At 39.8% G+C, this 15,556-nt stretch overlaps 1 protein-coding gene across 3 annotated transcripts in view; it reads right to left on the bottom strand.

Annotated features, from left to right (window-relative positions):
• KCTD3 (potassium channel tetramerization domain containing 3) overlaps positions 1-15,556 on the bottom strand; it is a 38,728-nt gene that overhangs the window by 3,696 nt on the left and 19,476 nt on the right. For 2 of the 3 annotated variants that reach the window (XM_004578642.4, XM_004578641.4), the window contains exons 10-15: positions 12,875-12,990; positions 8,290-8,377; positions 8,078-8,194; positions 5,959-6,129; positions 2,152-2,307; positions 944-1,040 (exon numbers count right to left, since the gene is read on the bottom strand). In XM_004578642.4, the coding sequence (XP_004578699.2) occupies positions 944-1,040; positions 2,152-2,307; positions 5,959-6,129; positions 8,078-8,194; positions 8,290-8,377; positions 12,875-12,990 (745 nt within the window). The remainder of the gene's footprint in view (positions 1-943; positions 1,041-2,151; positions 2,308-5,958; positions 6,130-8,077; positions 8,195-8,289; positions 8,378-12,874; positions 12,991-15,556) is intronic. The other variant, XM_036495208.2, reaches the window with a different exon arrangement.

Genomic DNA, 15,556 nt, shown 5'->3' with positions numbered 1-15,556 from the left:
AAGGAGCCATATCACAAGACAGCGATTTTAGAAACATCACTAACATTAAAATGGATACCAATAATCTTAATGATTGTAAACATGTTACTTTTTCACTTATTTGACATTAAAAAGCCTTCCAGCTTTAACATTTTGCCCTTTAAAAACAATCTATTTTGGATTATAATTCAACGTCAGTGAAAAAGTAGGAACTTATAATGACAAACTGTGCAAGGTACTGTGATAATGTTAACTACAACCTGTGAATACAGTTAAATCTCATCAGGTAACTAGCACTGCAGAAAACAAAAACTGAATTTATATGGGAAGTATCTACATAAGAAATTTGCATAGGAAATCACTTCTGAAGACAAAAGCAAGAGACACTGCCACGGCTGGAAACAAAGGGTGGTGTTCAGTGCAGCAAAGAACACATACATTAAAAGAGAGGATTCTCTATTGCCATGGAGATAATTTATCTTGTTAAAGTTAGAGGGAAAAATGGTCAGAAATACAAAAGGAAGCATGGGTATTTTATTGTAAGCTGTAAAGATAATGCAAATTAGTTATTTATCAACCTGTAATTAGTTCATCCTTATTTTAAAGTATATGTAACAAATAGAAATATATGCAATATTTCTATGTGAGAGTTAGGAAATGTTTAAGGTCTAGATTAGTTTTAAGGAAGAAACTGAACACTTTGAAGAAAATTATGTTTGACCATGAAAACAGGTTCACCACGTTGTTATCTTGGTAGTTCCACAGTCCTACCTAGCTATCCGCAGCATCAGCATATTTCTTACATAGGCCTGCAGAATATGCAGCATGTATATTATAATTTAACATTACAATTTAAAATTAACAGGTAATGGATTGCTAACTCAAGTTGTTTCTGACAGCACATGTATATGAATAATTGTGTCATATGTTTTGCAAGATAGAAGATTTCTGAATATAGCGTTACCTTTTCCCAGTCGATGAGAGTCTCACAAATAGTTTGTTGGTGATAGGAACAACTTTCTGGATGAACACCTGTTGATCATCTCGCTCTCCAAAGGGGCCTTGGTCAGCGAACAGAAAATACCAAGAGAGGCTAATTGAATGCTTTCACACAAGTCACGTGGAACATTCTCATGCCAATAGACGTGGCATTGCATTTCAGGTCACAGTCAGTCACAACATGTAATGGTGTCAGCTGTATAGTAACAGTGCTATATAGATACTAAAGCATCTGCCCATTTGGGGGACCGTGTTTATAGTCTTCTAACTTAAAAAAGGAAAAGCATTATTCTTTTGAATCTTTCATTATCTAGAATCCTTCAAGTTTTTGAAGGTATGAATCTTTAATACTTCCTATAGAGTAACTGGGTTAGCACAATAAGAAAAAATATCAGTTGCCTAAAGACCAACCTATTTAGTATGAAATCTGCAACTGAACTGTACCTTACAATGGTTTCAGATTTCATTATTTTATCTTTAATGGGCCATTCACATGCCTTCCCAGGTATAATAAATTTTAGAAAGATTGTGATTATTGTAAAGTGTTATCATGCAAAACCTAACAGCGCATATTTTAGTAATTCTTTTTTTTCACATTATGTAATATAATTCCTATAATTCATAAGTATATGATGTTCACCAAAAATTCTAGAAAATATACATGCCGAGTTGTCTTGGTGACTGACATGCTTGTATAAGTAGCTGCACTTCCACTTCTCGTGGCCACCTTCTAGACTGAATCTTCCAGCATCATCTGGATTTCACCCATCTACCCTAACAAACCTGAACTCTGTTCTCTTTCACAGGTCGATCGCTTGGGATAGTGTTTTTTTTACAACAGTACTATCAAAAGGAAACAAATCCTCCTGCTTTCAATCCAAACCCTTGGGTTTAGAAACAATCTGGTACTTGCACATGCGTGTATTCACTCACCTTTTGCTGAAATCAGGAAATCAATGGAGACATGGTGCTACTGGACCTTTCAATCTCATCTAAATTACCAATTATATAAGAACATTAATTCTCCATCATTTAGCTTTTAATTTTTAGTGTGTTAAATGCGCTAAACATTGTGAATGAATTTCAAATAAACTTAATAATGTTTTAAATTCACTGTTGCATTTCTACAGAACTGTCTGTGATGCTTGTAAAGGCTCTAAAATAACAGCCTACCTATGTCGTTTCCGGAGGAGTAGCTCCCGTGGCTCTCCGTCTCCTCCAGAGACAGTATCTTGAAGGATGCCAAGGGAGTCGAGCCTGGCTGAGTGGAGATCATCCCTCGGAACCGTGTCACTGTCCATGTCCGGACGTGGTTGTTATCTGCACAGACTGCGGGAGACAGAACACTGAGCGACTGTTCATTGTGATTTGGTTGTGCCTTGTTTCTACTTATCAACATTTCACTGTAAGCTACAGTAACACATCCTGCAAGTACTTCAGATGCTGGAGTGTTTTACATACTGGATATTGGTACAGATTTTATAGGTTGAGCATTCTTTGCCCCCAAATCTGACATGTTCCAAAGACTGAAACTTTGGAATTTAATTTTCTTCTGTTAGGGAACTTTATTCTCAAGATTCATTACATCAACTGAGTAAGATATATACCTTGTGTTTCTAATCAGCTATATCTACAGATCCTTATAAAAATAGCCGGCAGGGTATAACCTTTAAAAGAAAATGGTTTTTAGAAAAACGGTAAGCTGCTGAGATTCATTCTTGGTCATGGGGGAGTGTGACGCTACTCTAGAGCAACAGTTTCCATCCCAGCAGAGGTCTGCCGCTGATCCAGCCCCTGTACCAGGCACCGCAGGGAGACACAGCTGATCCAGCCCCGTACCAGGCACCGCAGGGAGACTCAGCTGCAGTACTGAGAGCCCTGCAAGATGCTCGGGCCTCCTGGCTGCAGGCAGACCCCAGCAGTCACTGGAGCCATTTGGGGAGTCAACCAGCAAGCAGTTTTTGCAGTTAGGGGAAAAGTCTTCTATTTATGATATTCAATTATTAAACAACCTAGATCAGCAGTAATGGTATCAAATTAGTAAAATGAACTAGGAATTTTATGGAAAAGTAAGATTGTATCATAAAGATGATAATTATCCTCATGTAAGTTTACATTTAAGAAACATGCTCCAAAAAGTTGACTTTTTTTTTAAGGCGAACAATAGGAGGTAGGTACATCCACCAGCCTCTTTGTCCTGTTTTTTTTGCCTGAATACATGGTTCAATTAGAAAATGCACATGAATAAATGATATCACTAATTTAAGTCTTAGTATGCCTTTAAATACATTAATTTGCTCATTAAGTTTCCTGAAATAATACAGCTATGAATTAGTCTATAAGTATTACTAAAAGCTTGATTATACATGTAACATTTTTTATTCAGTAGAAAATACACCTTTAACACAAAACTTTCAAATGCTTTTGATTTTTGTGTAATAAAATTTACTCTTAAAATGAGGGTTGTTTGATCTGTTTCATGGTAGTTTACTAAAATGCAGAAAGATTTTTGTTTGCATTAGTTATCTCTGGCATTAAAAAACATTACAGGAAAAATATTATATGCTCATTTGTATTGATCTCCACCAGGTGGCAGAATAACTTAACTGAGCGTAGATAATACTTCAAATTCCTGGTTACATGGGACATTTTTCTTGGCATCACATGTAATGATTTAACAAAATGTTGTATTTGCTTACACCATCAAATTGTTTTATGGCCAGAAAGTATGATAAATATTGAGAATATAGTGGCAAAGAAAAGATGTGCTACCACAGAATTTACACTCTTATTTCTACAACAGTGATAGAATTATCACTGAATCATTTATATTTTTATCATCTATGAAGACAACAAATAGATTATTAACAGGGCAGTAGGATCCACTGCCACAAGCAAGTATCCAGAGGGAAAACATTTCAAATGAAAATAGCAAACCTTCTAAAGGATTTTTAAGAAACAAAAGCCAATAGGTTAAAGTGTCATAAGCAATAACAAAGGTGGTATGGGGGAGTTGGGAAAAGATTTGAAAGTTGAAATCCAGGAGACCATGCCAGAAATTCATTCTACACACAGTGAAAAGTCATTGGCAATCCTATCTGGTTTATGACTATAAAATGTTTCTGACTACTCTGCAAAACTCATACCATTTAGGAGCAAAATAATCATGGGAAGAGTTAAACTACTACAGTAACAGGGAGGAGAAATTATGACTATTGTACTATGAAGATGCTCTGATTTGGGCATTAAAACAACTGAAGCCTATGCATAGCTTTTTCATCCTGCATACTTTTCATGACCTTCTAAAAGTACCCTCAAATTGGGCGGGCAGCAATGAGAAAAGACCACACCCGTGACATGGCAGCAAAGCTCAAAAGCCTGATGGATCACCTATATGCAGGAGGTAAAACAAAGGCAGGGACAAGGGTCACTCCAAGACAACCAGTGTGGGTGAGTGATGTGTGGACTAAGATGGTTCTTGAACTCTCAAACACAGCACAGAGAACAAAAGCTGGACAGACAAGCTGGGACCTGTCTTGGCTGGCCACAGGGACAAACAATCTGCGAGTCACTGGCATACTATTCCAGTCAGCACAGAAAGTGCAGACAACACGACAATGTGTAGGAAGAGCTCCACTGACACGCAACCGTAGCACAGTCACTCAGCCGTGAGGAGGGGACTGCAGCTATACTGACAGCAACGCGAGGTGCATACCTTTTGGGCAGTCTTCATACAAATAAACTCAACATATGAAAAGTTATGAAAAACCTCAGGTTGGACGGGAACTGTTCTACAAGAGAGTTTAGATTCTTCTAAAAAGCAAGCTCTACAGATATACCTGACTCACAATTTTCATAAGCCTTTAAAAAATCATTTTAAAATGCATATACAATTTCTGATTACTTTGCAATCAGAAATACTCATTACACTTGACAATTACCATGACTGTTAGAAATAAATACATTTTTCAAATAGAATGTCTACAAGATGATCAAATATCAAAATATCTGTATCTACAACTTTAGCATTACATCTTTACGACAACCAGATTTTACACTAAAAAACAAGCAAATTTTTTCTAATTTCTCAATGGGTTTATAAAAATATGTCATAACAAATTATTAGAAAATAAAAGATATGATACACTCTAAATTTGTATATCATATAACCAGGAAAAAATCAAATCTTTAAAAATATAATTGGGGCCAGGGTTGTGGCATAACGGATTAAGCCACCACCTGCACAATCTGCTTGCGCGCTGGCTCAAGACTTGGCTGCTCCACTATCGGCCCCACCCCCTGCTGATACACCTGGGGAAGCAGTAGAAGGTGACCCTCGCTGGACCCCTGCATCCATGCGGGAGACCTGGAAGAAGTCCCAGGCTCCAGCCAGCCTAGCTAGTGCAGCCATTTGGAGAGTGAACCCGTAGACGGAAGATTGATAACTGTTTCTCTAATTCTGGTTCTCAATTATTAAATCTTATTTTTAAGACAAATTATTTATTATTTTTTAAAGATTTATTTATTTTTATTGCAAAGTCTGCTGGTCCACTTTCCAAGGGACCACAAAGGCCACAGCCCAGCCGAGCCGAGACCAGGAGCTTGTTCCGGGTCTCCCATGCAGGTGCAGGGTCCCAAGGCTTTGGGCCGTCCTTGACTGCTTTCCCAGGCCACAAGCAGGGAGCTGGATGGGAAGTGGAGCAGCCAGGACACAAACCGGCCCTATATGGGATCCAGGCACATGTGAGGTGAGGATTTAGCCACTGAGCCATCACACTGCACCTTCAACTAATAAATCTTTTTTTAAAAGCATTATCAGAATTTCTTCGATTATTAAACTTTTCTACCACTTTTAGTATGTATTTTTTGCTTACCTGAAACACTGCTATTTTATTCTTTTAATTTTCAGATATATAAACACACACAGGACAAGGTTTTCCATGAGATGGAACTCTTCCAGGTTTAACAGAATCACATTACCTGACACCAGATGCTTCTCTGACAGCATGATTTTTGTAACTGGACTGCGGTGCACTGTGAAGGTCTGGAAAAGCTGGGGCCCTGAGCCGACCGTCTCCGGGTGCTGGACGATCACACGCACCGCTCCAGAGCTCGTACCATAGGCGATCTCAATCCAGTTCCCACTGACACCTGCACGAGGTCACATACTGAGAGGTAGTAAGTTAGGAGGTGACAGAAGCTGTCTTCACACAGACTCAGCACACTTTCAGCCCCAGAGCCAGCTGAAACACGCAACCTTGCAGCTTCTCTGAGCAACCCTTTTCTAGCCCTCACTCCCAAATTAGGACTGCTCGCCTTCCCCGCGCACGACCGTAAGAGCCAATCCCATGCTCATCTGCATGTCTGCCACCTAATAGACCGCCTCACACAGAATGGACCCGGTGGCTGAAGAGTAAAGCTACCGTATCAAGCAAACCACTCACACCACAGTATTCCTACGGTCATATTCCACATTACTCCAGGCTAGATGATCACCTGCCTTACTTTCCTGAAATAGTTATCCTCAACAATCAGGTACTGTAACTGTTATATAATAGCATCAAAAGCACCTATGGAATATAGACGGTACGCTGCTTACATGATACATATATCACTTCAGTCATGTACAGTTAATCATATTAGGTTCAGCTATGGATTTGGAAAAAAAAAAAATCCAGGCTCCACTAAAAATTTAGATAGAATGGAGCTCTGTGACCTGTATTTTTAAAAAGCACCACAGACACAGCACTCTTCTGCATTTATCGCTATTCTTTCAGAGTTACTGGAAAACATTTGAGCAAAAAATCACAGATAAAAATTGTAGGGCAGGCACTGTGGTGTAGGCTGGTTGGGATGCTTGTGTGTTACATCAACATGCCTGGTTCAAGTCCCAGCTACTCCGCTTCCAACCCAGCTCCAGTGTTCCAGCAACAGCAGAACACTCTGTAGGAGGCAGCAGATCATGGCCCAAATGCTTGGTTCCCCGCCACCCAGGCCTCATACAGGGAAGGCCTGGGTGCAGACTTCAGCCTGGCTCGACCCTCGCTACTGCAGGCATTCGGGGAGAAAGCCAACGATGAAAGATCTCACTGCCTCCATTTTTGTCTGTCAGTTGCTGTTCATGTAAGTTAATCTTTTAAGAAATCGTAGAAAACAGTTCTTATCACACAAAATAGTCTTGATTTTTGATTTCTAAAATTTCCCAATATTATCTCCATTTTTAAATTAGATTACAAAAATAAGTCCATACCTCACCCCAGAGCAGGGGTCAGCACACTTCATATGAAGAAGTAGAGAGTATACATTCTAAACTCTGCATTATATGTTGTCTATCAGAACCTCACTACCGGCTCTAAGGCAAAAAAGCAGCCAAAGATGTTTTACAAAATTAAAACAAAAAATCTGGCTTGGCCAGCAATTCATGGTTTGCCAACCCTTGTTCTAGAGCCAGACAGATAAAATATTCTGTAACTTAAATTCATCCACATACACCAAGTAGTTCACACTAGAGATTATGATGTCCTCTAATAAATTCAAAAAACAGACACATTCAATCTATTGGTACTAGTGGATGGAAGCTAATATTTTTAGAATTCTTTCTACTGCAGCAGGAGTCAGGATGGCCGAGTGGTCTCAGGCGCCTGACTCAAGAATACTTTCCACTGCAGCAGACGAATTATACATTTCCCATTTATGTTTTTCACTCTAGAATACAAATATTCTTAAGTATTTTATACAACTATTCTGTCAATTTTACAGCAGTGGCCTCTGAAAGGCAATCAAAATCATGTTAAGTTTTCTAGTCATGTTTTTCCTCCACTTTAAAAATGTCCAGGGAAATAAGCATATTTTCCAATGCAGAAGAGTTTCTATTTCTTTTTGTGAAAAAAAAAATTTAAAACTTCTAATATCCCGCCTAAATTTTGCCTATTTTCTGGCTTCAGGAAAAAGCCAAATGTAAATTTTAGACTAATAATGATGAAATCCTTGACACTGCAGCTCCCACAAAGGGCTTGATTAGTTTACTGAATCATGTGAGATGCTAACACACACAAACGCATTCTTACACACTTCAGAAATCTATCAGAGAAGCACTTACTTGTTTTGGGTGTGAGGTATACACTGAGAGCCGTAATAGCATCGTTTGAAGGATCGTGATACAACTCAGTCACAAGAAGGTCATTATCCTTCATCCGCAAAGGGAACTTCTGCATATCTGAAGAAAAAAATTTCAAGATGTAAATAGCATTACAAGTGTACATCTGTTTTTACCGTCGTATCAAGTGGCATACCAAGTGTCCGTAAACTTACCAATGTAATATATTGATCCATTGTTACATCCCAGTAGAAGGAATGACCCAGCAGTGTCATAACTAGTTATAGGAACAACATCTTGAACCTGATGTGAAATTATTAAAGGTTAGAAAATAGCTGGAAAATAGTTTATGTGTTCTGTTCAACTGTCACAACATTTTCAGTCTTAGGATACAAAGGCAACCAAAGATGAATGTTATTTAGCCACATACGCACTCAAGCACAGGGCATCGGTTCGGTTCCTTTTTGAAATGCTTACATGAGATTTGCCACAACAACACTTTCCTTTCAGGAGTTAGAGGGATGATTTCCTTTTCCTGTTCATGCTCTCTAGCTGCCACTCTAGAATCCAGGAATGAATGTGCCCTCATGGTTGCAGGGGAAGAGAGCAAAGCTCAAGGAGGGGCTCAGACAGGAGGTGGGGCTCCGAGTTAGGACGGGAAGGGGAAAGGCAGGGGCCGACAAAGCCAGCATGGGTGTATCAAACTGGCATACATCCTAATAAAAAATGAGGATTGGTTCAAACTTGAAAATTACTTCTCTAAGCAGTTCATGTACGAGTTCCTAATATCATGTATGATTATGAGTCTTAGAAACCTCTCTAGAGAAAAGCCCAATTATTACAATCTAAGCCCAGTTTAGGCTTCTGACTATACCAGGAAGAACACTGAGAGCTTTTCAATGATACCAGTAAAGATATTTAAAGAATGGCCGACAGTTTTATACCGCACTGGCCCATTTTCGCACCCTAGTTAACTGGAACTTTCTTACCTCCAGCACTGTTACAGTTACACTTAGGGCAGTGTTCAGAGCTTTACAGAGATGTAAAAGTCCTTCCTTTCCCCAGTACTTGCTGGGACCAGGATTCCAACATCAACTTTACTCCTATTCCTACCTATGGAGGCTTATAAATTCATCACCAGACGCAACAGAAAAAAGAAAAAAAGGTCTTGCTTTTGACAGCAGTCCTACAGATCCCTGACAACAGGAAAGAAGAGTAGTTTAGTCAGATAAGCCTTAACAATTCTTCCCAAGAGAGCCAGGCAGATCATACAAATTCCCTCTGAATCCCTGCTCCCAAAAACTGTATTTTCTCCTCAAATTCAGTTTCTACTGTTCATGTAGAAGCTAGGAAGAAACTGAGTAATATTGCCTGTCTCTAGTCCTCAGAATTGAGAGAATCCTCCAACCCTTTAGGAAAAAGTGCATAATGACTTTGCAGAACTTCCAAAATGTTTTTTTTTTTTCATGATACAGTTCCTTAAGCTCAGGGAGTTCCCCTCCCATGCACCCCTACTGTACTTCCCTCTATTTTTATAATAGTATAGGCCTTTAGCAACAGTCACAAAGTCCATCATTTTGCTATTTAAGTGTAGCATTGCCTTGTAGGTACAGACAACGGTGCAAAGTCCAGCATCCTATTGTCAAGACTTGGGAGTCCATCTTTTATTCAGGAGGAGAGATGCACACTGTGCTGTATCTTCATTTCCTGATATGCTAGTCTCTTTTTACATGAGAATGGAAACAATAACATCTAGTTTCCAAAGCAAGTCTGCATGTAAACTTGAACCACTTGGGAAATCATGCCCATCAGCTGCCAGGAAACTAAGCCTAGGCTACCTATTTGACAACACAAATTATTTCCTTATTATTCATTTCTCTGAAAACATAATTTGGTGTGTTGGAAGATTAAAGAATAAAAGAAGAAACTGAAAACTTTAATATTTTCTCTTACGTTAACCAGACACAGTACTTTAATTAACTTTGCATATTTTATGGAAGCTGATCTGAGAAAATGCTATACCAAAAAAATTCATACTGGCTTTTGAGCTTAAACACACACACACATGCTGCACTCTGTTTAGTGGCTCACATATCTCCCATCAATCTTGCTGATATAACCAGAGTGAAGATGTACCAGGGCTGTCTTGTCTGTGTTACTTATGCACAGAAGGGTTGCTAAATGCCAAATCGGAACCTACTCTAGTGCTACTGCCATGATCCTAGGAGGCAGCCTCCGGTCACAACTGTCGATGGAGATCTGCAGAGTGGATGCTGAGGCCTCACCACGTACCATCTCTGCACTATTCTGCAAGGGAATTCATCTTGACTAGGCTATTGGGCTTACTTGATGCATCCATGCTCAACTTTCCTGGAATGTGCAGCAAACCTACTCTGTCAGATAAGAGTTTTCAAGTCATACACATAGCAAGCAGGAAGGATCATGTTACACCTGATCTTAGCCAAGAGGCTGGGAAGCGATAAGAAGCATCAGGTTATACAAGAAACTAACAGTGAAAGACTAACTATCCACCTGGAAAACTAAACCCTTAGAATTGATGCTCTCCTTTATAAAATTATCACAAGCAAGACTCCTTCTGCTCAATTTCCTCTACACACACTGCAGACACACCTACATTCCTTGGCCCGTTATTTTTATACTGACAACCACTATAATGCCTTTTGCCGTACCTCTGTAAAAGGCCCCTCACATTACTATTTTTTCCCCATAAGCATGATTTCAGTATCTTCATCATAAATAAACCTGGCCTTCCCAGACTGTAATTCCTTTAATTGAAAGTTGTTTATTCTCACAAGATTTCCCAGTATTTCAGAATCACAAGATCTCAAGACTGCTTCCAACAAACCCAAGTCAGTCATGTCACGTAGTCATCGATCAGATGTCTGCCCCGCTGTCACTTTCGGATCAACTTCTCCCCTCCACTGAGCTCTGGGCACTTGGATCAGTTTACTTTTATCACAATTCCTGTTACTCTCCTGGCATCGAGACATCCAAACTGATGCCCCTCTAGACCCTTTTCATCATTTAAAGAGCTCAACAGGTGATACAATCTGGGTTTACTATTGAAAACTCCTGCAGCTCTAAATCCTGAAACAAAATGTCTGGCTACAACTGCTGCTTTTTCCAACAATTCTTACTCCACATGAAGTCATCAATTTCCTTTAACCTTCCTCTACCACTTTCCTACTACCGCTTCTGGATCCTATGGTTTCAGTTATCTTACCTTACCATCCATGGACCTTGGTTTGTCATATCCATTTTATTAAAATTCCAATCCTGAAATAGGCCAAAAAAAATCACTCTGGTCCCTAGTCACTGAGTACTAACTGAGAAAGTCAACTTACTGTTTTGCTCCAGGTCCTCTGCAACTGGACCATACTTAATCCCCGAAATCCGTGTTAGTTTCTTTCCACGTCTTATCTCATCTATCCTCAGAGCCCTTCTGAGGGAGACATGGAAGTGTCTCTACTCTTTTGGGGGGAACTCTTTAGTTGTACTGCAAATCCCACCGCTCCTGACTCCTATGAGACCAGACATCATTTCTGTTCTTTCTATCTCCAGGTGATTTCTCTAAAATCCATACTCCAAGCTTTTCCTCCCCAACACAAAAAATAAGATAAAGCCCTGAGCATGCTTTTTTTTTTTCTTTTCTATTGAAGTTTAAGGCAGTATTTTTGTTCTCTTTTCTTTATCAGCAAATTTTTCAAAACGTAACTCTGAATTTGTGGTGTCCAGTACTCTGATCTTGTAATCTTCAATTCCTAAAACATAATTTCCCTCATCACAATCAAATTGACATATACATATTCAAATGATATCTTAATGCCAAATTCATACAATTCCTCAAACATACCATAGAAAGTTTTCTTCTACTTTGCCCCTTAAATAGTAAATATTAATGTCCCCCAGAGCTTTAGTTTGGGCTTTGCTTTCCTTCTAAATTCTATCTCAGCTGAAAATTCTAACCAATTCATATTTTCTAAAAAATTATCACATAAGTATTATGGATTATTTATATCCAGTCATTTTGCCTCTAAGTACCAGAGTTGTCCCAACTATATATGGGAACCTGTAGTTGGATGACTAAGGGACCAGCAAAGTAAACATTTTTTAGTCAACCTAATTATTCTTCACCCTGCTCATCACTTTATCTGCTTCTCCTCCACTCTGTTATTCACAATATCATCAGCCAGTCGGCCATCAGGTATCAGTCCATCATTTTAAGAGGTCTACGAAATGTGTTTCAAATAAACTGACCTTTGCCGTCTCAGCCATCACTGCAAATCATGGAAGCTCTGCCTTTTTTGTTGAATTACTGTAGGACAGGCCCCCAGTCCCCGGGCCACCTTCATCTTAGTTGGGGTGACTTTTCCCAAACATGGATCTTATTATGTCACTCTCCATTTAATGCTCTTAGTTTTCATCCTTCCTTCAGAATCTTATTTCTTCTTTCTCTGAAGAACTTGCAGGCATTTAGCTTGCTACCTTGTCTGAAGAGCTCACGTATGTTCACACACATCGTGATTCCATACAGGACATAATATGTTCCTGAACTACTGTGCCCAAGGCATAAATCTAAATATCATAACAAAGTGAAGAATGCCGAACAACAGTAACTTAAATTTCTGGAAAACACAGTCTAGGTGACAGTGTACTACTAAATACATGCAATATTCCATATAATCAAACTAAAACCTCTCTTCTGTGGGAGGCACAGATGCTTGGCACAAGCTGCACACCGACTCTGACCTGGCTTCACATGTTTTAATTAAAACTAACCTGCCAGTGCTGAGTGACAGCATTCCACACTCCCACTTTCCCCGTGTGACTCGTGGCCACCAGCTGGTTCCCAATGAAGAAGAGCGCGTCCACAGGAACACCAAGGCTGAACACTCCTTACGTGACAGCAAAAAGCAAAGAGGTTAATTAATCAGTGACCATCCTTTGACATAATCAAAACCCGCTTTAGATGCATCTTAAGTGTGACTAAGTTAAAACTATTCTCATTGCCACAAGTTCTTAAGCAGCTTATGGACCTCCAAGGCAGGGAAGCATCTGTCCCAAGCACATTCACACCAATATAATCCCCTGTGATGCAAAGCCACAGCTCCATTGCAGTCTGTCATCACAATAAGCTGGCAGCTTCAGAGTGAACAACAGGGATGAGCACTGTGGTGTGGCACAGTAAGCCAAGCCACCTCCTGCATTGCTGGCGTCCCAGGAGGGACGTTCCAATCCCAGCTGCTCCTCTTCCTTGGGCCTACGAAAGCAGGGAGGGACAGTCCAAGTGCTTAGCTCAGAGAAATCTCCTATCTCCTGGTTTGTTGCAGCCATCTGGGGAGTGAGCCAGCAGACAGAAGAACTCTTCTTCTCCCACCCCTCCCACAGCTCTGCTTCCCAACCGCCCCGCCCCCCTGAAAAGTGAACAAAACACTAACAAATTGAAAAGAATCTTGGGATTCATTAAATCTGGACCCACTAAACCTGAAGCACAACTGCATTTTCATAAATCCATAAGAAATTTATGTGACATATTAGTCATAAACCATTAATCTAAAGACAGATTTGGCAATGTCAACTATCTAGGACGTGTCTAAAAATCTCCAAATAAATAAAAAGGAAAAACAAAGAAATCACATTATACTCAAACATTCAAGCCTTTTTACTCAGGGCTTTATTTTAAACTCCCTACTTTCCAGCTTTACCATCTCAATTAATTCAAAAGGCACTATAATTAGCACCCAACTTAAAAAGCATGAGAAAACAGTGTGTCACTAGGAACTTAATTTAGTACTAAAAATTACAAACTACTAATTATATAACGCAAAAATAATAGGGCAGTGCGGGAGGTGGCTAAGAGGTATTTGAGAATGTATCTTGGGTTTGATATTCAAAGTTGAACAAGTTAGAGGACTGGGAGAGGGCAAGCCCAGGGAATCTGAGCAACGTGAAGAGGGCTAGGTGAGGGAAGCTGCAAATTCCCTTAGTAAGAGTAAAAGACCCAAGAACCGCCAAGCAGAAAACTCCATTCGGCTCTCGCTCTGGCATGCAGAGCCCCACACAGCTGTCTCTAGCCATGCAATCAGGAGATAAAGACACGGTCCAAACCAAATGTCTCAACAATCATTTTCACCTTCATGTGTTGCAACTTCACTATTTAAATATTATATCAATAACTTGAAGAACACCAATGGGAAATGGCCTATTTTTTCTAATAATGCTGAGGAAACAGCTCTTACCTATCAAATGCTATCTTAGGTAGATTTTTAGGTAATTCTATTTCAAGTATAAGCTCTGCTGTTTTTGTTGTTGCAACTGTGCTAATCAAAAGTTACAATTTAGCTGAGAAAAACAAAAATGCATGAGGCATCTTAAGTACCTATTTGGGGAGAGTGGGGGGGGGAAGGGGGGAGAATTAAGTGCCACTACAACTACGAGCAACCAGAGCGTGCTAAGGGCTTAAGCCACAAAGCTTATGGACTTATTCTGACTCTCGTTCTGAATGTTCTAGCAGGGCAAAGCTTTCCCTCTGTTCAGAAGTGCTCTACGTGCACATCCTCAATTACAGAATGCCATCTGGAACGTTCTTCACCAAGCCTGAGAAAACCAGGCGTCTAGCAAAAAGAAAAATACGTATACTGGACCCAGTTTTCAAAAATCACAAAAACCAAAACACTGGTAAATATTATTAGAAATGTCTTCTACTTATTTGCATATGTAACTACATATAGAAACATGAGCAAATTTTCTCAGCCCAAGCTGTCAACCAGACTGCAACAGCAAAAAAAAAAAAAAAAGCACAAAAAGCCAAGCCCTTCAGACATAAACTTGGCATCTGAAAGCAGAAACTTATCATCTCATGTTGCATACAATGTTAAGCTTTCTTACATATTAGCACTTTTATTGTAACACCAAATAATTTTTCAGAGCATATGAAGTGAACGATTTGAAGTACTAGAGGCAACGTGAAAAGCAGAAACCACAAGAAGGGGGTCTGAGAAAGGCAGGCAGACATTCTGGAAGCTCCTGCCCACACAGGGAAGACATGGCAGAAGTAATGATAAGATCCGGCTTACAGGGCCTTCTCAGCAACACACTGCCTGTCACAGCCACAGCCCAGAAGCGCCGTCACATATGAGACACACAGGAGGGGAGCTTCACCCCGGGAGAGCGCCATCATGACTACACCAGCTCTAGCAATTTTCTCTGGATGGTGTTGTCAAACTCTGAAGAATATCTGTAACCACAAATGGCCTCTTTTCAGGCAAAGGACAAATTACTGCTGTACCATCTCATAACATAGCTACCTGCCAGATTAGTTTTTGAAAACAAAGCAAAGAATAAAATCTCCTTCACTTTCTGGTAGGTCACAAGTAACAACTGGAAAAGGGGAAAAATGGGCCCGGCGCGATAGACTAGCCGCTAAAGTTCTCGCCTTGAACGTGCCGGGATAGCACATGG

The sequence above is a fragment of the Ochotona princeps genome, chromosome 10 (genome assembly GCF_030435755.1).
Source record: "Ochotona princeps isolate mOchPri1 chromosome 10, mOchPri1.hap1, whole genome shotgun sequence".
NCBI classification, from domain to species: domain Eukaryota; kingdom Metazoa; phylum Chordata; class Mammalia; order Lagomorpha; family Ochotonidae; genus Ochotona; species Ochotona princeps.
The sequence above is the reverse complement of the archived record's forward strand: the minus strand, read 5'-3'. Positions and strand labels throughout refer to the sequence as shown.